This window comes from Chiloscyllium punctatum, chromosome 18 (assembly GCF_047496795.1).
Source record: "Chiloscyllium punctatum isolate Juve2018m chromosome 18, sChiPun1.3, whole genome shotgun sequence".
Classification (NCBI taxonomy): domain Eukaryota; kingdom Metazoa; phylum Chordata; class Chondrichthyes; order Orectolobiformes; family Hemiscylliidae; genus Chiloscyllium; species Chiloscyllium punctatum.
In genome coordinates this window covers 101,647,234-101,671,778 of record NC_092756.1, presented here as the reverse complement: position 1 = coordinate 101,671,778, position 24,545 = coordinate 101,647,234, and the positions used below count along the sequence as shown (strand labels likewise).

The following is a 24,545-nucleotide window of genomic DNA, read 5'->3' as shown; positions in this document are numbered from 1 at the left end:
TGTGTGTGGTTGGGGGTGTGTGTGTGGGGGGGGTGTGTGTGGTTGGGGTGTGTGTGTGTGTGTGTGTGTGTGTGGTGTGTGTGGGGGGTGTGTGTGGTTGGGGGGTGTGTGTGGTTGGGGGTGTGTGTGTGTGGTGTGTGGTGTGTGATGTTTGAGGGAAAAGTTGGGCCTGAGAAGAATGAGAAGTGATCTGATTGAAACATGATCCTAAGGAGGCTTGATAGGGTAGGTACTGGGGTGGGGTGGAATGTTTCTTCATCTGAGACTAGAACCAGGCAACACAGTTTAAAGAGGTCTTGATTTTAAAATGGTAATGAGAACTGTTTTCCCCCCAAAATCACTAATCTTGGGAATCTCTTCTCCAGAGAGCAGTGAAGGCTAGGCGACTGAATATTTTTAAGGCAGGTTGGCTAGATTAATGATTGAGTTCTTTGGTAATGGTTATCTGGGATAGACAGAAATGTAGAATTGAGACCACAATCAGATCAGCCACGATCCTATCAAATGGCAGAGTAGAATTGAAGGGCGCAACAGCGTGACCCTTCTCCTAATTTGTATGTTGGCCAACATTGGTTCAGGTGGACAGGGAACAGGCTTTTTGTACCACAGATTGGCTATGTGAAGCGTAAATTGTCATGTATTTGTTTTCTTTTCAAAAACCACTTTTGCCTTGGGATAAAGAAGATACCAGAGTTAGGTTTCTATCCAAGTACCTAATTGACCCAGGAAGGTAGATTTTGGTGAGTGTTTCACTTTGGCTGCTTTTTAGTCACCAGCTAAAAATGACATGAGTCAGCCATAATGGTCAAATGTTTTTTTGCATGGTGACAGAGAAACTAGTTAAGAAATTCAACTATTTGTTGTAAGGGCCTTAATCCCTTTTTGAGAAATACACTACAGCATTTTATGGCAACTGGGAGAAAGTGGGGACTGCAAATGCTGGAGATTAGAGTCGAAGAGGGTCACACTCGAAAAGCACAGGCAACATCCAAGGAGCAAGAGAGTTGATGATTTGGGCACAAGACCTTTGTCAGGAATGTGCGGTGAGGGGCTGAGAGATAAGTAGGAGAATTGGGGGTGAGGTAGCTGGGAAAACGATAGGTAGATACAAGTGGGGGGCAATGGTGATAGGTCAGAGTGGACAGTACAGCAGATGAGTGGGAAGGAAAATGGGCAGGTAGGACAGTTCCACAACCCCACTATCCTACGGCTGACTACTTCAACTCTCCATCCCATTCCACCAAGGATATGCAAGTCCTGGGCTGCCTCCACCCCCAAATCCAAGCTACCAGACACCTGGATGAAGAACACCTCATCTTCTACCCGGGACCCTCCAACCACATGGCATCAACATCAACTTCACCAATTTCCTCATCTCCTCTCCCTCCACCTCAACTCCCCCACTGACCTCATCCCAGATCCAACTCTCCAACTCAGCACCCCTCTCTTGAACTGACCTACCTGCCCATTTTCCTTCCCACCTATCCGCTCCACCTTCCTCTCCATCCTATCACCATCACCCCCTCGTCTGTATCTACTTATCGCCTTCCAAGCTACCTTCTCCCCTTGCAGCCCCATCCCCAACCTTCTATATATGTCTCAGCTCCACCTCCCAACATTCCCAATGAAGTGCTTATGCCCAAAACACTGGTTCTCCTGCTGCCTGACCTGCTGTGCTTTTCCAGCATCATACAATTTGACTGCAGCATTTTATGACCATCCCTAGTGCCCTTGAGAAGGTGATGGTGAGCTGCATTCTTGAACCACTGCATTTTCAGCAGTTCAAATAGGCTGCTCACCATCATCATCATCATCTGAATGGTAACTAGGGATGTGCAAAAAAAAGTCAGTCCGGCCTGTGACACCCACATCCATGAGTGAATTTTTTTTAAAAAGTTCCCCAACAGGGGCATGTAACTATTTCTTCAACATCCCAGACACTGATTCTCTCTATTAAATTAGAAGTCAGAAACTGATGATGCAAGAGGCCATTCATCCTCTCTTGCATGTGAAGGCTTTTGCAAACAACTGTTCAATTTAGGTCTGTAGTTCTGCAAATTAGTTCCTCTCCTACATTTCATCTGTGTACTTTTATCTTGGAAATTCTAGCTTATCCTAAAATTTGAACCTCTGTACACTTGTGATCTTCTGGCATTTATACAGAATTAATTGTTGAGTTTGTATCTTTTGCAGATTGATTATGAATTGATAGAGTCATAGAGATGTACAACATCTCGGTCCAACCCGCCCATGCCGACCAGATATCCCAACCTAATCTAGTCCCACCTGCCAGCACCCGGCCCATATCCCTCCAAACCCTCCTATTCATATACCCACCCAGATGCCTTTTAAATGTAATTGTACCAGCCTCCACCACATCCTCTGGCAGCTCATTCCATACACGTACCACCCTCTACGTGAAAAAGTTGCCTCTTAGATCTCTTTTATATCTTTCCCCTCTCACCCTAAACCTATGTCCTCTAGTTCTAGACTCCCCCACCCCAGAGAAAAGACTTTGTCTATTTATCCTATCCAGGCCCCTCATGATTTTGTAAACCTCTATAAGGTCACCCCTCAGCCTCCGACGCACCAGGGAAAACAGCCTCTCCCTGTAGCTCAGATCCTCCAACCTTGGTAACATCTTTCTGATAGGAAGGAGACCAGAATTGCAAGCAATATTCCAACAGTGGTCTAACCAATGTCTTGTACAGCTGCAACGTGGCTTCCAAACTCCTGTACTCAATACTCTGACCAATAAAGGAAAGCATACCAAACTTACATCACTATCCTACCTACCTACAATTCCACTTTCAGGGAGCTATGAACTTGCACTCCTAGGTCTCTTTGTTCAGCAACACTCTCTAGGACCTTACCATTAAGTGTATAAGTCCTGCTAAGATTTGCTTTCCCAAAATGCAGCACCTCACATTTATCTGAATTTAACTCCATCTGCCACTTCTCAGCCCATTGGCCCATCTGGTCCAGATCTTGTGGTAATCTGAGGGAACCTTTTTTGCTCTCCACTACACCTCCAATTTTGGTGTCATCTGCAAACTTACTAACTGTACCTCTTATGCTCAAATCCAAATCATTTATATAAAATGATAAAAAGTAGAGGACCCAGCACCGATCCTTGTGGCACTCCACTGGTCACAGGCCTCCAATCTGAAAAACAACCCTCCACCACCACCCTCTGTCTTTCACCTTTGAGCCAGTTCTGTATACAAATGGCGAGTTCTCCCTGTATTCCATGAGATCTAACCTTGCTAATCAGTCTCCCATGGGGAACCTTGTCGAACACCTTACTGAACTCCATATAGATCACATCTACTGCTCCGCCCTCATCAATCCTCTTTGTTACTTCTTCAAAAAACTCAATCAAGTTTGTGAGACATGATTTCCCACGCATAAAGCCATGCTGACTATCCCTAATCAGTCCTTACCTTTCCAAATACGTGTACATCCTGTCCCTCAGGATTCCCTCCAACAACTTATCCACCACCGAGGTCAGGCTCACTGGTCTATAGTTCCCTGGTTTGCCCTTACTACTCTTCTCAACAGTGGCACCACGTTTGCCAACCTCCAGTCTTCTGGCACCTTACCTGTGACTATCGACGATACAAATATCTCAGCAAGAGGCCCAGCAATCACTTCCCTAGCTTCCCACAGAGTTCTCGGGTACACCTGGTCAGGTCCTAGGGATTTATCCAGCTTTATGCATTTCAAAACATCCAGCACTTTCTCCTCTGTGTAATATGGACATTTTGCTAGGTGTCACCATCTATTTTGCAACATTCTATATCTTCCATATCCTTTTCCAAAGTAAATACTGATGCAAAATACTCGTTTAGTATCTTCCCCCATTTTCTGTGGCTCCACACAAAGGCCGCCTTGCTGATCTTTGAGGGGCCCTATTCTCTCTCTCTCTAGTTACCTTTAATGTATTTGTAAAAACCCTTTGGATTCTTCTTAATTCTATTTGCCAACACTATCTCTGTCCCCTTTTTGCCCTCCTGATTTCCCTCTTAAGTATACACCTACTGACTTTATACTCTTCATTTGATCTATCCTGTCTATACCTGACATATGCTTCCTTCTTTTTCTTAACCAAACCCTCAATTTCTTTAGTCATCCAGCATCCCCTATAGTTACCAGCCTTCCCTTTCACCCTGACAGGAATATACTTTCTCTGGATTCTCATTACCTTACTTCTTCCCATTTTTTAGCTGTCCCTTTACCTGCGAACATCTGCCCCCAATCTGCTTTTGAAAGTTCTTGCCCAATACCGTTAAAATTGGCCTTCCTCCAATTTAGAACTTCAACTTTTAGATCTGGTCTATCCTTTTCCATCACTATTTTAAACCTACTGGAATTATGGTCGGTGGCCCCAAAGTGCTCCCCCACTGACACCTCAGTCACCTTCCTTGCCTTATTTCCCAAGAGTAGGTCAAGTTTTGCATCTTCTCTAGTTGGTACATCCACATACTGAATTAGAAAATTGTCTTGTACACACTTAACAAATTCCTCTCCATTTAAACCCTTAACACTATATGGCAAGTTTGGAAAGTTAAAATCCCCTACCATAACCATCTTGGATTACCCAGAATCCTCAGATCTGACCTGGATTGTGCCTCTGTTCAATGTTGAGAAACCCTGTTTTCTCTACTGCAGTAGCATTTTATTCAGTGCTAGGCTTAACTTTGTTGCTTTACTTTAAACTGCTACCAAGACCAACTGCCTGGTTTTTAAAACTTTGGCCAAGTATATTAATAGGGACAGCAGTAGTAGGCCATTCAGCCCATCAAGAATATCCTGTCATTCTACATTATGTCTGATCATCTACTCAATGTAACCCTCCCTGCACAATCTCCATAACCGTTGATGTCATTAGTCTCCAGAAACGTATTGATTTCTGTCTTGAATCAGTTTATAAGTTGAATAAATTGAGTTTCCACAACTCAATATCACATGAGAGCAGGGCATTTAAGACTATGCTCCTGGTTCTAGAGTCACCAGCGATGGGAAATATCTTATCCACATTCACCCATAAGAATTTTGTAAGTTTCAGTGAAATCTTCTCTCATTCATCAAAACTGTAGAGAACACAGACCGTGTTCCTCAGTCTCTTCTCCATAAGAGAATCCAGCCAATACAGTTGCAGTAAAATTGTTTTGGTTATGAGTTCAAATTGTTTGCTGTGAAGAATGGAATATTGAAAAGTTAGTTGTAATGGTTGCCCTGGTTAACAACAAATACATAACTTCAAAGTGATTTGCAGGAAATGAATTTTATATTGGTGATTATGCCAATTTAAGGAAACTTGGCAGCAATTTGCACATGGTAAGATCCTGCTCACAGTGAAGAGATAAAAGCTAGTTTGTTGGCTTGGGGAAAAAATTTAGAAAATTTTCAAATATAAGGCTAGGTTAAAGTGAACATTGTTCCCTTAAAAGTTGAAACTGGGGAGTTAGGAATGGGAAGCTGAGAAATGATAGAGACTTTGAACAAATATTTTACATCAGAGATGGTAGAATCTAGGCAAAAAAATCAAGATCACTAGAGACACATAATACTGGGAAAACAAATGCTGACCAGTTCTCTGGATCTGATGACCTACATCTTGGGAACTTAAAACATGTGATGGTAGATATCAGTTCAAACATTTGTTGTCTTCCAAATTCCTTAGATTCTAGAAAGATCCCAGCAAAGTTGAAGACAATATGTACCACCTGTGTTCAAGAAAACAGGGAATCGTAGGCCAGTTAGCTGTGAAATAAGTGCTGGAATCCATCGTTAGGAATTTGCTGCAGTATATTGAAAAAAATCATAATACAAGTAGAAGCATCATGGTTTGTGAAAAGAACAAACATGTCTGGCTAATTTATTAGAGTTCTGTGCGATTGTAACAAGCAGGGAACAGTGAAGATGAACAGATAAATGTAATTCATTTGGATTTCCAGAAGGCACTCAACAAGATGTCGCAGAAAAGGTCACAACACGAGCTCATGGTGTTGCGAGTAATATATTAGTGCTGATGGAGGATTGGCTAACAGGAAAGGGTTGGGATAAAGGGACACTTTCAATTTGGCAAACTAACTAGTGGAGTGCTTCATGGATTAGGGCTGGGGCCTCAACTCTTCTTTGGTCCAAGTTAATGACTTGTGTTACAACACAGCAGTGAATCCTTCTGTTAATCAAACCAAACACCCAGAAAAGCTCACCTTGCCTTGTAATCTGTTAAAATGAGTGACAGAGAGCTCCCAAATTCCTCTATTTAAAGAAAAAAAAATCAATTTATTCTTTAGCATTAAAAGTGAACATTAAACAACTATTTACAACTCTAAGCCTCCTTTCTCTTAAATGTTTGTTATCTGCCTCTAACTCTATAACAATATACTGTTCCAATAAAAACCCATAATAAAATTACATCAACTTAATTTCAAAACCACATAGCGGCTGTTGTCCTCCTCTTGGCTAAAGATCTCCCTCGATTGTCTTCTGTCTTTTACTGCAAAGATGTTTCATATGGAAAACATACCTTTGATAATGTTATGAATCTTTCACTTTCACTCTCCCTCTCTCTCACCTTCACTCACTCTTACTCACTCTCACTCACTTTCATTCATTCTCAGTTTCTCTCACTCACTCTCTCCTCTCTCAATCTCACTCACTCTCATTCATTCTCACTCTCTCTCACGCACTCCTCTCTCTCTCATTCTCTCTGTCACTCACTCACTCTCTCTCCCTCACTCACTCACTCTCACTCACTCTCATTCTCTCTCTCTCCCTCTCACAATCACTTTGTCTCACTCTCTCTGACTCTCTCTCTCACAATCACTCACTCTCACAATCACTCACTCTCACAATCACTCTGTCTCACTCTCTCTGACTCTGTCTCTCGCTCTGTCTCTCGCGCTCTCTCTCTCGCACATTCTGTGTCTCGCTCTCTCTCTCTCTCTCTCTCCTCTCACTCCCACTCTCTCACTCACTCTCTCTCTCACTGTCTCTCACTCTCTCAATGGCAGTTTACTCTCTGTCTAACTTTCAAAACACCTGCTTCTTAATATCCCAAACACCTCATTGGTTCCAAGCTGAAAAACCAATAAATTCATCAGCATTCACTCTCTCTCAAAGGTACAGTACACACCTTCAACTTCATAACACTTGGATGAAGGGACTGACTGTGTGCAGGGGTGGTCCCCAATTTTATGAACATCAGACTTAGAATGTTAGTACTAATTAATATTCCTTCTTATGGACCTATACAGGGGTGTAAACATAAAGACATAAGAATATTTCTTAATGACCAGGAGCCTTACATTGTGCCACATTTGTATTCCAACTAGTTTATAAATCAACTTGCAAATAGACTTCAAAATGAAATCCACTTACAACCTCGGTACTGCTGCAAATTTGGAGCAAATTTTGCTGATGATGGAAAGATTGATATGAAAGCAAATTGAGAAAACCACGCCATGCCAAGAGGACCCCTCGTTATGCCTGCACTGAAGCTGGGAGAGAAGAAAAACAACTCAAAGAAGGGGAGAAAAAAGAAAAAGAACAGGTGGAGCTCTGGCTAAAGCAACCTACTCCGCCATTACCTTGGATTACCGTAGAAGAACAGAAAAGCAGAATGTTATATTAAAAGAATCTGTGTGTCATCATGCATGAATTATAAAATAAGCTTGAGGGTGTAGTAAATTGATCTGGAAGGCAAATGGAATCTTTGACCTTTATTGCAAGGGCTGGACTCTAAAAGTAGACTTATTTCAGCTGTACAGACTATTGATGAGACCACACCTAGATTTATTGTGTGCAGGTTTTGTCTTCTTGAGGGATATACTTGCATTGGAAGCAGTTTAGAAAACATTCACTTGTCTGATTTTTATGGGAAGGGTTTGAGGGGGTTGGATTTATAATAACCAAAATTTAACAGAATGAGAGGTGATTTGATTGAAATATATTTAGTTCTGAGGGGCTTTCAGAGTAGGATGCTCTTGAAGGGAGGCGTAATTTCAAAATAAGGAATTTTCCAACCAAGATGAGAAAAAATTAATCAGTTATTAGTCTTTGGAATTCTTTCCCCTAATAGTGGTGGTGAATTCATTAGGCAGAATGAGTACTGCAGATGCTGGAGGTGAGGGTCGAGTGTGGTGCTGGCAAAGCACAGCAGGTGAGGCAGCATCCGAGGAGCAGGAGAGTCGATGTTTCGGGCCTTTTTTGATAAGGGGCTTATACCTGAAACATTGATTCTGCTGCTCCTCAGATGCTGCCTCACCTGCTGTGCTTTGCCAGCACCACACTCGTGGTTAATTCATTGCATATATTAAATGTTGAGTTCGACAAAGTTTTGATAATGATGGGGTTAAGGGATTTTGTTCTTTCATTGGTTGCGGGCATCGCTGACAAGACCAGCATTTATTGCCTATCCCCAATTACCCCTGAATTGAGGGAGGGCCAGGTAAAGTAAATGAATTTGAACTTGACACAAAAGCAGGATACTGTAGATGCTGAAAATATGAAGTAAAAATAGAAACAGCTGGAACTACTAATTGTGTCTTAACAGAATTCTGATAAACATCAACTTTTTGTCCCTCCAAAACTGCTAGGCCAAGTATTTCTAGAATTTTCTATTTCAATTTAAATGGTTAGATGTTAGTATCTAATTGGCTATTGGAGAATATCTTTGGAATAGTTTAAAAATCTCAAGCAAGTAATTGCTTTAGAAGAATGAAAGAAAATTTCAAAATTTGTACTAGCCAGTTATGAGTAATGAGATTAACATTTTGGGAGGAGGACAATGCTGTTTTACTAATGGTATTATATGCTATTTATTTCCAGGTGCTAGATTAACAGGACAATGACAGAATACAAATTGGTGGTCGTAGGAGCTGGTGGTGTTGGGAAGAGTGCTTTAACTATTCAGCTGATACAAAACCACTTTGTGGATGAATATGATCCAACTATAGAGGTAAGGCAAAAAAAAGTAAAATGTTCCCTGGAGACCATAGTGGCAAATGGAATCTAGACAAGAAATAATTGTGGAGCTACCATACTAACTGTGCCTGTGGAGATTTAAATATAAGGAAATGAATCATACATTTAGACTCCCATGTTTACTTTAATCTTTTTTAGGTTTTACAAAACTCAAGTCCCTAAACAGCAAAAGTTGACTTTAATCTATAAAGTTATGTCATTAAACTCCCTGCTAATGACCACTATTAATGGGCTTGTTTTACTTTAATTTAATTACTCCAATTGATCTGTCAGGATAAACAATGGTTCAGAAAATGAGTTGGACCTTTCCCTTTTTGAAAACAAAAGCAATGGAGTGGTTCATCGCTTGTAGCTTAAGACTTGATTTGGAGCTTGATTTTTAACTGAAAAGTATAAGACCATAAGACATAGGAGTGGAAGTAAGGCCATTCGGCCCATCGAGTCCACTCCGCCATTCAATCATGGCTGATGCGCATTTCAGCTCCACTTGCCAGCATTCTCCCCGTAGCCCTTAATTCCTCTAGACAACAAGAACCTATCAATCTCGGCCTTGAAGACATTTAGCGTCCCGGCTTCCACTGCACTCCATGGCAATGAATTCCACAGGCCCACCACTCTCTGGCTGAAGAAATGTCTCCGCATTTCCGTTCTGAAATGACCCCCTCTAATTCTAAGGCTGTGTCCACGGGTCCTAGTCTCCTCGCCTAACAGAAACAATTTTCTAGCATCCACCTTTTCAAAGCCATGTATTATTTTGTACGTCTCTATTAGATCTCCCCTTAATCTTCTAAACTCCAACGAATACAATCCCAGTATCCTCAGCCGTTCCTCATATGCTAGACCTGTCATTCCAGGGATCATCCGTGTGAATCTCCGCTGGACACGTTCCAGTGCCAGTATGTCCTTCCTGAGGTGTGGGGACCAAAACTGGACACAGTACTCCAAATGGGGCCTAACCAGAGCTTTATAAAGTCTTAGTAGTACATCTCTGCTTTTATATTCCAACCCTCTTGAGATAAGAGACAACATTGCATTCGCTTTCTTAATCACAGACTCAACCTGCATGTTTACCTTTAGAGAATCCTCGACTAGCACTCCCAGATCCCTTTGTGCTTTGGCTTTATTAAGTTTCTCACCATTTAGAAAGTAGTCCATTCCTATATTCTTTTTGCCAAAGTGCAAGACCTCGCACTTGCTCACGTTAAATTCCATCAGCCATTTCCTGGACCACTCTCCCAACCTGTCTAGATCCTTCTGTAGCCTCCCCACTTCCTCAGTACTACCTGCCTGTCTACCTAACTTTGTATCATCGGCAAACTTCGCTAGAATGCCCCCGGTTCCCTCATCCAAATCATTAATATATAATGCGAACAGCTGTGGCCCCAGCACCGAACCCTGCGGGACACCGCTCGTCACCGGCTGCCATTCTGAAAAAGAACCTTTTATCCCAACTCTCTGCCTTCTGTTAGATAGCCAATCCTCAATCCATCCCAGCAGCTCACCTCGAACACCATGGGCCCTCACCTTGCTCAGCAGTCTCCCGTGTGGCACCTTATCAAAGGCCTTTTGAAAGTCCAGATAGACCACATCCACTGGGTTCCCCTGGTCTAACCTACTTGTTACCTCTTCAAAAAATTCCAACAGGTTTGTCAGGCATGACCTCCCTTTACTAAATCCATGTTGACTTGTTCTAATCAGACTCTGCTCTTCCAAGAATTTAGAAACCTCATCCTTAATGATGGATTCTAGAATTTTACCAACAACCGAGGTTAAGCTGATTGGCCTATAATTTTCCATCTTTTGCCTTGATCCTTTCTTGAACAAGGGGGTTACTACAGCCATCTTCCAATCGTCCGGGACCTTTCCTGACTCCAGTGACTCTTGAAAGATCTCAACCAATGCCTCTGCTATTTCCTCAGCAACCTCTCTCAGAACTCTAGGGTGTATCCCATCGGGGCCAGGAGATTTATCAATTTTAAGACTTTTTAACTTTTCTAGCACTATCTCTTTCGTAATGGCAACCATACTCAACTCAGCCCCGTGACACCCTTTAATTTTTGGGATATTACTCCTGTCTTCCACTGTGAAAACTGACGCAAAGTACTTGTTAAGTTCTCCTGCTATTTCCTTATCTCCCATCACTAGGCTCCCTGCATCAGTTTGAAGTGGCCCAATGTCTACTTTTGCCTGTCGTTTGTTTCTTATGTACTGAAAGAAACTTTTACTATTATTTCTAATATTACTGGCTAGCCTACCTTCATATTTGATCCTCTCATTTCTTATTACACTCTTTGTTATCCTCTGTTTGCTTTTGTATCCTTCCCAATCTTCTGATTTCCCACTGTTCTTAGCCACTTTATAGGATCTCTCTTTTTCTTTAATACATTTCCTGACTTCCTTTGTCAGCCAAGGTTGTCTAATCCCTCCCCGGTTAATCTTTCTTTTCTTGGGAATGAACCTCTGTACAGTGTCCTCAATTATACCTACAAACTCCTGCCATTTTTGCTCTAGTGTCTTCCCGGTTAGCCTCTGCTTCCAGTCTATTTTACTCAGTTCCTCTCTCATGCCCTCATAATTACCTTTATTCAACTGTAACACCATTACATCAGATTTCGCCTTCTCCCTTTCAAACTCCAGACTGAACTCTACCATATTATGGTCGCTACTTCCTAAGGGTTCCCTTACTTTAAGATCTTTTATAGAGTCTGGTTCATTGCAAAGCACTAGGTCCAGAATAGCCTGCTCTCTTGTGGGCTCCATGACTAGCTGTTCCAAAAAGCCATCCTGTAAGCATTCCATGAATTCCCTTTCTTTAGATCCACTAGCAACATTATTTACCCAGTCCACCTGCATATTGAAGTCACCCATGATCAATGTAACCTTGCCTTTCTGACATGCCTTCTCTATTTCCCGGTACATGTTGCGTCCCTGGTCCTGACCACTGTTAGGAGGTCTGTACACAACTCCAATTATGGTTTTTTTGCCTTTGTGGTTCCTCAATTCCACCCACACAGACTCCACATCATCCGACGCTATGTCATTCAATACCATAGAAGTAGATAAGATGCCACAGTTATAAATAATAGGTGTGGAAGTTATAATGTTTAATGGGTAAGAAAAGATGTGTAAAGTATGGGTAATGGTTTAAAGTTTTCTTTATAGTCTTGCATTTATCCTGAATGAAAGTAATTTATGTAGAATTTATTGTGTCAGAAGAATGCTTTTGCATGAAATGAAGATTACATTTAAAATCCAGCCTTTGACTGCTGGTGGGCCCAGGTTAAAATGTTTTTAATCAATCTGCTCCGATGTTTTTACTGAACTCTGGATCAGGCAGGATTCAAACGTGTACCTCCTGGCTCAAATATAGGCACACGACCACTGCATCACAAGAGGTGTACTCATTTTAGTTTCTTTACTGGTAGCTCTTAATGGCAAAAACACCCCCACCATAATCTGTAATCTACAACCCTATAAAGATTAATAACTGAAGCTTGCAAAAATTGTATCTGATCCCATGATGGAAACCACTTTAATTTGTTTGACAAGTGAGTAAAATTGGGAAAACAAAGAAAAGGTACAGCCTCTGAGATCTGCTGATGCCAGAATCTGTTTCCAGTCAATGGAGCCATCATCCAAATTACAGGAAATATCCTCTGCATACGGCATTGTTTGGGAAATTGCACTCCAATGATTGATCTTGCTCTGCTAATTAGTTAATCCAACCAGACCATAAAAGTCTTATGCTTGAACACATTTCTGCCGATTTTATGGAGGGCAGATGTTGAGACAGTGGCGCAAGTAGTACCCTACAGGTTAGGGAGTGAGTAGACAGCTAGAGAAATGAAAATCAATTCAAGAGGATATTGTTTCTATTTAAACAATCATCCAATGTGCAAGGGTATAGTGAAAAGACAGTGGAATGACATTAAGTCATGATGTTAAGTTAGAGAGCTAGTATAGAACTATGGGCTGAATAGAGTTGAAAAATGTGGTACTGGAAAAGCACAGCAGGCCAGGCAGCATCTGAGGAGCAGGAGAATCGACGTTTCGGGCATAAGCCCTTCTTCAGACTGAATAGCTTACTTCTGCACCATGACAATTCTGAGATTCTCAGACTTGTGGGGAAAATGGATTTCAGGCAAAGAGACGGCAGATTAGAAGGATGACCAAAATCTTAGTAAGAGATAAACTTTAAGGAGACTCTTTAAAGTCAAAAAGGGAGCTCAAGGTAGAGACTGGTTCATATATTTTTCTTTAAGGAACTAAGTTCAAGAATATGGTAGCTGTCAGTTTTGTGGTGAATAAGTGAGTTGGGTTAAAAGAAATAATTGCAAATCAAAACACAAATGCCACTTTCCTTATACAATCTAATCTTGAATGCTAACAATTTCTTAAACCAAAAAGGCTGGAAATTTTAACTTTAAGATTATAAAGTATAAGGATATCTTATCTTTCTAAATGTTCTAATTTGCTTATTTAATCTTTTACCTACAGTGCCTTTTTTTAGGCAATTACATGGAACGAAACCTGGAAAATATTTGAAATTTCCAATACAAAACAGACTTGAGTTGCGATTAGAACTGTGGGCTTGTTTAACTTTTCTCAATAATTCTTATCCTTTTGATTTAACTCCTTCCACAAGGTGAAGAGAATTAAATTGATGTAAAGTACAACCGACTTGATTACCAACTCTACTTTCACTTTTCCACTGTGTAGGATTCCTACAGGAAACAGGTGGTTATTGATGGAGAAACCTGTTTATTAGATATTCTGGACACAGCAGGTCAAGAGGAATACAGTGCTATGAGAGATCAATACATGCGAACGGGCGAGGGTTTCCTCTGCGTCTTTGCTATCAATAACATAAAATCCTTCGAAGATGTCCATCTGTATAGGTTAGTATTATGTAAGGTTCAGAACTGAAAAAAAAACCTGGAACCAGATTTGTATTAGCTATTTAAAACAACAAAGGAATACAATTTCAATTTTTTTTGTAAGTGGAATTGTGAACATTTTCGTAATTTTAAAATTTCCCACTTAAGATTCTTGATAAGACCATTCTTTGAACACCAAATGGGATTTGTCAAGATTGGATACGTAGGAACACAACCACTTTGCAAGTTCCCCTCCAAGTCGCACATCATCTTGATGTGGAAACATGACTGTTCCTTCAGTGTCACTGGGTCAAAATTGGGGAAATTTCTTCCTAACAGTACTGTTTCTCTAAGCCCAAGGTTCAAAAAGAGCAATTTAGGAACAGGCATTGAACGCTGTTCAGTCAGGGCCACGTCTCTTGGATACATTTTTAAAAAATATCCTTCTACCCAAATATTACTCTAGTCCTAAACATAAAGCCAGCATTCCAGTAGTCTTTCTGATGATTTTTATGTAGCAATGTTGATAACGTTGAATGATCTTTGGACTTGAACTTTAGCTCCTTTGGATCCTCTTTTTTTGTTTTTCACTGTTTGTCATTTAGAAAGTACCCCATTGTATTCCACACTGAAATATGTTTGCCACAGTTTTGTATCGTCCTTTAATTTATTGATAGCTCTGTGTAATTTAATACTCTCATCTGCACTGCTTAATTGTGACTGTTTTTGTTGTAAAATTTGGATGTGGCTTTCTATGTCGTCATCTATTACATTAATAAATACCAAAAATAATTGAGACCCTATCACAGATCTTTGTGAGGTATCAGTACACACATCTTGCCAATTTAAACACCTGTCTGTTATTCTGACTGTTTGTAAAATTATAGCTGTTTTACAATTCCTGATACAGTATTTGTCACTCTTTAATGTTATTTTCTTCATTACTGTTACTTTGTTTGGCCTCATTATCAAAATGCTGCCGAGCATAGGAATGGAACCTGATTAACTTTTAAGATAACATGATAATTGCAACATCATAACATGAATGGGAAACATATTATAGATCTTAGCAAACATTTTTTTCCCAGGAATAAGTTGTATGTAAAAGGTTCCTTTCAGATTGCATAGAACATTGTAGCGCAGTAAAGGCCCGTTGGCCCTCTGTTGAGCCAACCTGTGGAACCAATCTGAAGCCCATCAAATCTACACTATTCCACTTTCATCCATATCTTTATCCAATGACCATTTAAATGCCCTTAAAGTTAGCAAATCTACTACTGTTGCTGCTCCTTTCCCCTACTACTCTCACAGTAAAGAAACTACCTCTGACATCTGTCCTAGATCTATTACCCCTCATTTTAAAGCTATGTCCCCTTGTGATAGCTATTACCATCCAAAGGAAAAGGCTCTCACTGTCCACCCTGTCTAACCCTCTGATTATCTTGTATGTCTCAATTAAGTCACCTCTCAACCTTCTAATCAAAACAGCCTCTAGTCCCTCAGCCTATCCTCATGAGACCTTCCCTCCATATCAGGCAACATCCTGGTTAATCTCCTCTGCATCCTTTCCAAAGCTTCCACATCCTTCCTATAATGCGGTGACCAGAACTGTACACAATACTCCAAGTGTGGCCACACTAGAGCTTTGTACAACTGCAACATGACCTTGTGGCCCCAAAACTCAATCCCTCTACCAATAAAAGCTAACACACTTTATGCCTTCTTAACAACGCTGTCAACCTGGCTGGCAACTTTCGGGGGGATCTCTATACATGGACAGGGAGATCTCTCTGTTCATCTATACTACCAAGAATCTTACCATTAGCCCAGTTCTCTGCGTTCCTGTTGCTCCTTCCAAAGTGAATAAACTCACACTTTCACATTAAACTTTATTTGCCCAGCTCTGCAGCTTATCTATGTCCCTCTGTAACCTGCAACATCCTTCAGCACTATCCACAACTCCACCAACTTCAGTGTCATCCACAAATTTACTAACCCATCCTTCTACACCCTTATCCAGGTCATTTATAAAACTGACAAACAGCAATGGCCCCAAAACAGATCCTTGCAGTACATCACTAGTAACTGAACTCCAGGATGAACATTTCCCATCAACCACCACCCCCTGGCTTCTTTCAACTAGCCAATTTCTGATCCAAACCGCTAAAATACCCTCGATCCCATGCCTCGGCATTTTGTACAATAGCCTTACCGTGGGGTACCTTGTCAAACACCTTACTGAAATCCATACACAACAACCACTTTACACTCATCCACCTGTTGATCACCTTCTCAAAGAACTCCATAAGAGCTCTAAGCTTCCACTCTAGCTCCCTTAATTTCCCCATCCCTACCACCCTCCTCTCACTTATCTCTCCACCCTTCAGGCTCTCTGCCTGTATTCCTGATGAAGGCTTTTGCCCGAAACGTTGATTTTACTGCTTCTTGTATGCTGCCTGAACTGCTGTGCTCTTCCAGCACCACTAATCCAGAATCTGGTTTCCAGTATCTGCAGTCATTGTTTTACCTATGTCGTTAGTGCCTATCTGGACCATGACTTGGGGCTGCTCCCCCTCCCCCTCAAGGATCCCGAAAACACAACCCTAGGCACCTGGGAGGCAACACACCAACCGTGAGTCTCTCTCGTTCCCACAGAACCTCCTAACTGTCCCTCTAACTATGAAGTCCCTAATGACTAATGCTCTGCTCTTCTCCCTGCTTCCCTTCTGAGCAGCAGGAACAGACTCTGAGCCATTGTTTACTCCTGGTAAGTCATTTTTCACCTGGCCCCCAACAGTATCCAAAACAGTATACTTGTTATTGAGGGGATTGGCCACAGGGGATCCCTGCACTATCTGCCAGTTTCCTTTCCGTCCCCTGACTGTAACCCATCTGCGTTTTTCTTGTACCTGAGGTGTGACTATCTCCCTGTAATCCCTCCCTATAACCCCCTCCGCCTCCTGTCTGATCCAAAGTTCATCTAGTTCCAGCTCCAGCTCCAGCTCCAGCTCCAGCTCCAGCTCCAGCTCCAATCCCTAACGCAGTTTTCAAGGAGCTGGTGTTGGGTGCACTTTCTGCAGATGAAGTCATCAGGGACACTAGTGGTGACCCTTAACTCCCACATTCTGCAGGAGGATCATTCACACTATTCTAAATTCCCAAAGAGACTATTGAAAAATAAAGAAAAAAAAGTCACCTTACCAATCCAGGGCACAAAACTGTTGGTTAGAGGAGGAAGATGGATAGGAGACACTACCTAAGTAGTGTTTCGGGTAACACAATAACCCAAATATATTACTTCACTTACTTAGCAGTCCCATGTCCACTCCTGCTCAGTGTGTGCTCCACCTATGTGTGAGGTAAGTTTTTAGTCACTTCCTGCTGCTAAGCAAAAATGGAGAGCCCCGATGCTTGAAGTAACCTTTTAAAGTGGTCATTTACCTTCTCGGCAGCCCCCTGGTCATCACTCTCGCTCTTCCTGCTGCTAATCAAAATTACCTTATTGTTTATCCACCACTTGGATTTGATGTATAGACAAGATACAAAAACCTTTTTTTTTCTGACCAAGACATGTTTCTCCCTCTTGTCTGCCTTTGCTATGAGGTACAGATTGTTGTAGTGAGCATGATTCCATTGCCTGTATCCTGCAGACCCCATCCAGGTGAACATTCTTGTGTGTGAACCTAGACAGGTGACTGCCCTGACTACCCAATTATAAAGAGATATACAGACAACCCTAATCATCATCTTAATATTTATCCACAAATAAATAAGCAAGAGGAAAATCTGATTTTCCCCACTATTTCTAGTATGTGGTGCCAAGGCCAATTGCCCTAAATCACAGACGTGGGATAAACTCTGGGACCTCTGGTCTCTTGCTCTGAACTGCACTGAGGTTGTCACCTGAGCTGTCGCAGAAGCTAACTAGTTTTAGTTGGAGAAGAATAATGAACTGTTCTTGTGCAAGCAATTATAATCTGTTGCAGTGGTTACAACTAAAGCTATAATTTGGTGTATTTGCTCAAAATGTACTTTTGAGGAAGAATCCAGAAGCTGTTTTAGCAACTGTTCACATTAACAAAATGCAAACAAAACTTCCATTATCTTTTATCTTCTCTAGAGAGCAAATTAATCGAGTGAAAGACTCCGATGACGTTCCCATGGTGTTAGTTGGAAATAAGTGTGACCTTCCAGCACGGACTGTGGACACTAAACAAGCACAAGAACTAGCAAAAAGTTATGGAATCCCCTTCATAGAAACATCAGCCAAAACTCGACAGGTAAAACCAATTGTTAGCAGTGGGAAGGAAGATTTCAGGAAAGCCACATCAATTATAATGTCTACAATGAATACTATAAATCTCTTTATTCCCTCTTCCTGTGCTTGAGAACCTGGTGCCATTGCATAATTTTGTATTTTGCTGATGCTCCTGTGCATTGATTGAGTATCCTCTATCTGTTCTTGCATTAAAGTTTGATAGTACTTCAAAGTGACTGGTTCAGTTTTCATTGGAGTTTACTCTACTTGCACCAAATTGTACTTGTGAGACTTGCTATGATGCCTGACTTGCATATACAGGATTTGTGTGGTTGATTACAAGATAAATATGAAAATGATAAAAACTGGATGCTAAGAAAATCTGTGTTTACTAGTAATCAACTAGAAAATCCCTATAAATCGAGTACCCCTGTGACAGTAGTGCAGTACACAAGCACTACTTAATAAATAAATGTTGGTGCCTTTTTATAACCAAGGTTTCACTGCCTGGTGGGGTAGGCAGGTTTCCTGCTTCAGGCTTCCTCAATCTGTACTCGTTCAGTTGCTTAGCCTTGTGAGAGTGGCTGGTATGTAACAAGCCATACTATGTAGGTCCTTCGACTACAAAGCCAAATTTTTGTTTCAAAAACTGTACAGTGTATGGATTAGCATGAAATCAAAACAAACCTCTTGGGTGCAATCTTTTAAGAAAACTGATACTTGGGGATGAAGTATTCTGGAATATAGAAATGAAAATATATACTTGTATGTCAAGTTCAATTCTCTGAGACTGTATGTTCTGTTTAGTTATCAAAGTTGAGACATATACAGTAATGGGTCTTGCTAATTCTGTGGAAACATATGTGTCCACTCTAAGCTACAGCAGTCCAAGACTTTAATTGCCCTCATTCTCTCCTCAGCTTTTCTTCAAATGTTTTATTTAGTTTCTCTAGTAATGTGGACTCAACAACCAAGTCCCAGCTTTCTTTATTTGAACATTTTGTTTTGCACATGTTGGTTGTGGATTACATTAAGTTGAATTGGCTATTGGAGAGGATCTGACTATCGGAAAGTGGGATAGCTAATTAGATAGTTTAAATTAATTAACTTCTGGCTTCACAACCAACCAGCTAATCTTGAAGTCTACATAATAAATCCCCCTTTTTTGTTTTTAACATAGATGAGACAATATGGGTCAGTATTTCCAATGGTCCAATTGATAAAGACAATCTGCCATTTTATAGCACTTTTGACCTTGGTAAAAAGTAAACACAGTTGCTCTTTGCTAGACCATCGCAAGTGGCCTACGGTCTCAAGTCCAGGATCTTAAGTACATTTTAGCTTTAAATTTAATTTTCCCAACTAAAAGCTTCCTCTGAAATATGAATAGAAACTATAAAATAAGACAATAATCATCATATCCATAGAATGGTGACACCCATGCCATCTTTGTTATTACAATATTTTTTACATTCTGTTTCTCAATACTACATCTTGGTGCAACCCTGACAGCCACAACCAAGTGAAAGCTGTCTGTTAAATGGTGTGCACTATGTTTTGACAAAGTGATACACAGGATGTTGTTAAATAAGACAAGGGTCTGTGGTATTAGGGACAAAGTACTGGCAGAGATAGAGGATTGACTGACTGGTAGCAGAAAATGGGGATAAATATGTCTTTTCAGGATAAAAGCCAGTGACTAATGGAGTTCCACATGGATCAGTGTTGGGACCAAAACTATTCACATTATACATTATTGGTCTGGATAAAGGAATAGGGGGGGATTGTTGCTAAGTTTTCAGGTGACAAAAATAAGCGAAGGGACAGGTAGTGTTGAGGAAGCGAGGAGGCTGCAGAAAAGCTTCAACAGGAAAGAAATTGGGCAGAGAAATGGCACCTGTAATACAATGTGAGCAAGTGTGAGGTTATGCACTTTGGTAGGAAGAATAGAGGCATAGACTATTTTCTGAATGGGACAAGACTTTAGAAATCTGAAGCACAAAGGGACTTTGGAGTCCAAGTTCAGGATTCTCTTAAAGTTAACATATAGATTCAGTTAGCAATAAGGAAGGCAAATGCAATGTTAGCATTCATTTCAAGAGGGCCAAAACAAGAGCAGAAATGCTGAGGCTGTATAAGGCTCTGGTCAGACAGCATTTGGAATATTGTGAGCAGTTTTGGGCCCAGTATCGAAGGAAGGATGAGCTGGTGTTAGAGGGGGGTTCAGAGGAGGTTTACAAGAATGATCTCAGGGATGAAGGGCTTGTCATATGAGAGCAGGTGAGGACTCTGCGTCTGTACTGGATGAAGTTTAGAAGGATATGGGGGGGATCTGATTAAAATCTACAGAACTCTGAGATTCCTGGTTACAGTGGCTGTGGTGAAGATGTTTCCACTAGTAGGAAAGACTAGGACCAGAGGGCACAGCCTCAGTGTGAAAGGGGGGACCCTTTAGAACTGAGATGAGAGGAATTTCTTCAGCCAGAGGGTGGTGAATCTGTGGAACTCATTGCCACAGCAGGTTGTGGAGGCCAAGTCACTGAGTGTATTTAAGACAGATGTATGGGATCGAAGGTTGCAATGAAAAGACAAGAGAATGGAGTTGAGAAACTTATCAGCCATGATTAAATGTAAAGCAGGCTCAATGGGATGATTGACCTAATTCTGCTCATATACCTTATAGGTAAAAACAATGACTGCAGATGCTGGAAACCAAATACTGGATTAGTGGTGCTGGAAGAGCACAGCAGTTCAGGCAGCATCCAGGGCTTTTGCCCGAAACGTCGATTTCGCTTCTCATATACCTTATACCCTGTTGCTTGAGAAAAGTTTGGCTACTGTCCTATGATGGTCAGAGTCCAAGAAGGCTTAAACCTCTGATGGTTTCTTACTCAGTATGGTTGCCTCCAGCAGCTGAGTTCAAGGAGGGTGCAATGGGACACTGGCAGAGAGGAGTGACAACACATCCTGAGAGCACTATGTCAGGTGACACCGCAGGGTGGTTTGCTAAAGCTGCTCAGTCCATAGTGACACCTCACTATCTTCAACAGAAAGGACACCTGCAGCAAGATTGGGCTGTCTCATCTTTTTCTTGCCTATCAACTGCTGTTCAGAGCCCTTAGCCAAAGAGATGGAGCCAGATGTAGATGCCAAATATATATGGTGCCAGGCTTTATCCCATGAGATAACCTGCTGCTTGTGTTCCCTGCAATGATTAGCCAAGCATCTTGTCCATAAATAGGTAATTGGCTAGCCATGATGTAATTGAATGTGGCCAGCTGATCTGCTCAGGAGCAGAGGCTCCTTGCAGATAATGTCCTGCTACTGGGACACCAGATGCTTTAGGATTCTGGATTTCTTCATCCATCTATACATCAATTATGCCAACTTGTCTGTAACTTTTGTTTATTCTGATTGTCCTTATTGCCAAACCTACTTCTTTTGGACTCAGCAAATATTATATTTTTATACCCTATTCCAGAGTGAGCCAGCCCTAAGTCTCTTAATCATCTGACAGCAGCAGTAATACTATGGGCCTGAATCCAATTCCAGACAACACAAGAAGACCAAATAGCTCTTCAACCTTCTGAATGTTGGGTTCAAACTGAGCAGGGATCATGCCGACTTAATTTATTTTTCTCCCTCAACTAATTACTATGTGCGAGGCGAAAGTGAGGACTACAGATGCTGGAGATCAGTCAAGACTAGAATAGTGCTGGAAAAGCACAGCAGATCAGGCAGCATCCAAGGAGCAGGAAAATCGATGTTTCTGGAAGGAGCCCTTCATCAAAAGCACTTGTGCTTTTCCAGCACCACTCTAATCTTGACTAATCACTAGTGCCCTAATGCATTTAGCCAGAGACCCCTGCTCAGGCTACCAACTGGCTACAATAAAATGGGTCTTCATTATTGAAAAAAATATTGTTAGTATGATGTAAGAGTAATGCAAGAATAAAAAAAAACATTCATTATAATGTGTTGCTGGCTAAGTCACCATCTATTGCCCATCCTAGAGGACAGTTAAGAGTTAATCACAATGCTGTGGGTCTGGAATCACATGTAGTCCAGACCAAGTAAGAAAGGCAGTTTCTTTCCCTAAAGGACATTCGTGAACCAGATGGGTTTTTCCAACAATCAGCTATGCTTTTGTCGTGTTCATTAGACTCTTATTTCCAAACTTGTATTGAATTCAAACTCCGTCATCTGCCATGGCATATTTGAATCTGGGTACACACATTGCCTAGATCTCTGGAGTAATGATCCAGCAATAATATCAGTGGGTCAATGCCTCCCCTATATTGTCTCATGCTACGAGGCATGAAAGGAAATATATTCCCGAGGATAAAAACAATTTTAAAATTTCAGTTGTTTGTAGTATGTGGATGCTGCTGGCTAGTGCTCATCCTTATCTGTGAAATGGGCAGTGAGCTAACTTCTTGACCACTGCAGTTTAGATATACAGCCAACCAGGCTGCCTGGGCAGGAAGTTCCAGAATTTTGATGCAGTGACCGTGTGAATGTAGTTTCAAGTCAGGAAGGTGTGTAGTTTAGAGGTCCCCTGTAGGTGCAGGTGCTCTCCTACATCCCATGCCTTTATCCTCCTCCACACTATAAATCATCAATTTCTTTATCTTTATTTGCTGTAAAAAAAAAGTAAATCCAGGTTTAACTACTTAAAGCTTGCTATTTCTGATCCTCCCTTTAATCAAGCATTGAAATGTGAATCAAACCTTTATCTGATTTGTATACTTAATCTCTTTGTAACTATGAATGTAAACCTAATTTTCTTTCTTGTTTTCACGACTAATTCATATTCTTACAATTCCAGGGCGTGGAAGATGCATTCTACACATTGGTGCGAGAAATTCGCAAATACAAAGAGAAGATCAGTAAAAATGGTAAAAAGAAGAAAAAACCATCTAAAAAAAAGTGCATAATTCTTTAAAAGTAAAATGTGTAAGACTTTGTGATTCAAAACTTCAAGGATTTTGTATCAGACAAGGAAGAAAACAATTTGGAGTATAACATCTCCTCCCCAATGAAAAGGAACAAATGCAGAAAAAAAACAGAACTAGAAATTTGCATTTAAAGATCCAGGTTCTCGTGTTGCAGTTTATTTACAATGTGAGGCAAAAAGTGTGTGGAAACTATTCAGCTTTCGCAATGCCAGATATATTTTAACACTGCCATTTTTAATTAGGACATCAAATATTAAATAATGAGAAAATCATCAGAACACTGGATTCCAATGCTGACATAAAACGTTGATCTTTCTAGTCTATAAAGAAAATATGTGTGGCTTGGCAAATTCCAAATTTTAAATCAAACACCATGCAGATTAAAAGGTGCTCAGATTTTTTAAAAATTTGGTCTGATGACTAACATAAAGAAAACATACAAGTCAACTTTTTGCACAGTACATTGCCACAGCAGCTGAGTGAAGAATTTACACAATCAGTAAGATGTAGTATGTGCTACATCACTTTAGTTTGCTGGCCCAAACATCTATTTGTGTCATCCCAAACACCTGTCCAAGCATAGGTTCCACATAAACAAACCCTAAATGTTAGTTGTGCTGGTGCTGTCAAGAAATAAATAGCTATGATTGTTAAGGCAAATATCAAAAGAGCTAAAGATCTTAAACATGAGTTTTCATGGGTATTATCTAGATATCCAAGAAACCGAAACCTGACTTAAGTTCAGACAGGTAGTAGACGTGGTAAGTAAATGTGGCTGTTTTTATGTGTTTGTGCCAAATTTGTGAGCTGTTTCAAATGGTAACTGTTTTGGAAGATGGCTGGCTCATGGATGCAGTGGTTGGGTTTGGGCCTCCTGCTATCGTCCATTGATTGCCAGTTCTCTACTTGGATCAGTCAATGGAACGTACAGCCAGAGCACAGTCTCTTCAAATATCAGGAAATGCAGTTCGATTACATAACATCCCATTCTACATAATTTCTGGAAACTGTTTAGAATGCTGTTAATCATGGTTATAAAATCTGCCTTAAGTTGTTCCTTCTTTTAAAATACTGTCTCATTTGTTTGTAGTGAAAGGCAGCATTAAGCAGATTTTCTTAAACAAAGACGATAAGTACATTAAGTAATCAGTGAACAGCTGTCACTGCATGTTACACACACCTTGCTAATCTCCAAATATAATAAAGCCATGTAAAATCAAACTGAACAAATCCTTGCTTTAAGAATATTGTACAATGTTCCAATTTATTATACTAACATTCTCATGCAAAAATGATCAATGATTTATTAAGTGATGCTGCATATCCAGAATGCCAATTGTTCATGCCAAACTACAGCACATCTTTGGTCTCTTTGTGTATCTGTGCAGGGAGCCATAGAAATGGGAATTTTCTTTCCAAATTAGTGCTTAGTCAGGGTGGGGAAATCACTTAACT

At 40.8% G+C, this 24,545-nt stretch overlaps 1 protein-coding gene across 2 annotated transcripts in view; it reads left to right on the top strand.

Moving 5' to 3' along the window:
• LOC140489440 (GTPase KRas-like) overlaps positions 1–24,320 on the top strand; it is a 43,927-nt gene extending 19,607 nt beyond the window's left edge. For both annotated transcript variants that reach the window (XM_072589006.1, XM_072589005.1), the window contains exons 2-5: positions 8,842–8,971; positions 13,717–13,895; positions 17,995–18,154; positions 22,961–24,320. In XM_072589006.1, the coding sequence (XP_072445107.1) occupies positions 8,861–8,971; positions 13,717–13,895; positions 17,995–18,154; positions 22,961–23,077 (567 nt within the window). In that variant the 5' untranslated portion in view covers positions 8,842–8,860 and the 3' untranslated portion in view covers positions 23,078–24,320. The remainder of the gene's footprint in view (positions 1–8,841; positions 8,972–13,716; positions 13,896–17,994; positions 18,155–22,960) is intronic.
• Positions 24,321–24,545: the final 225 nt, after the last annotated feature.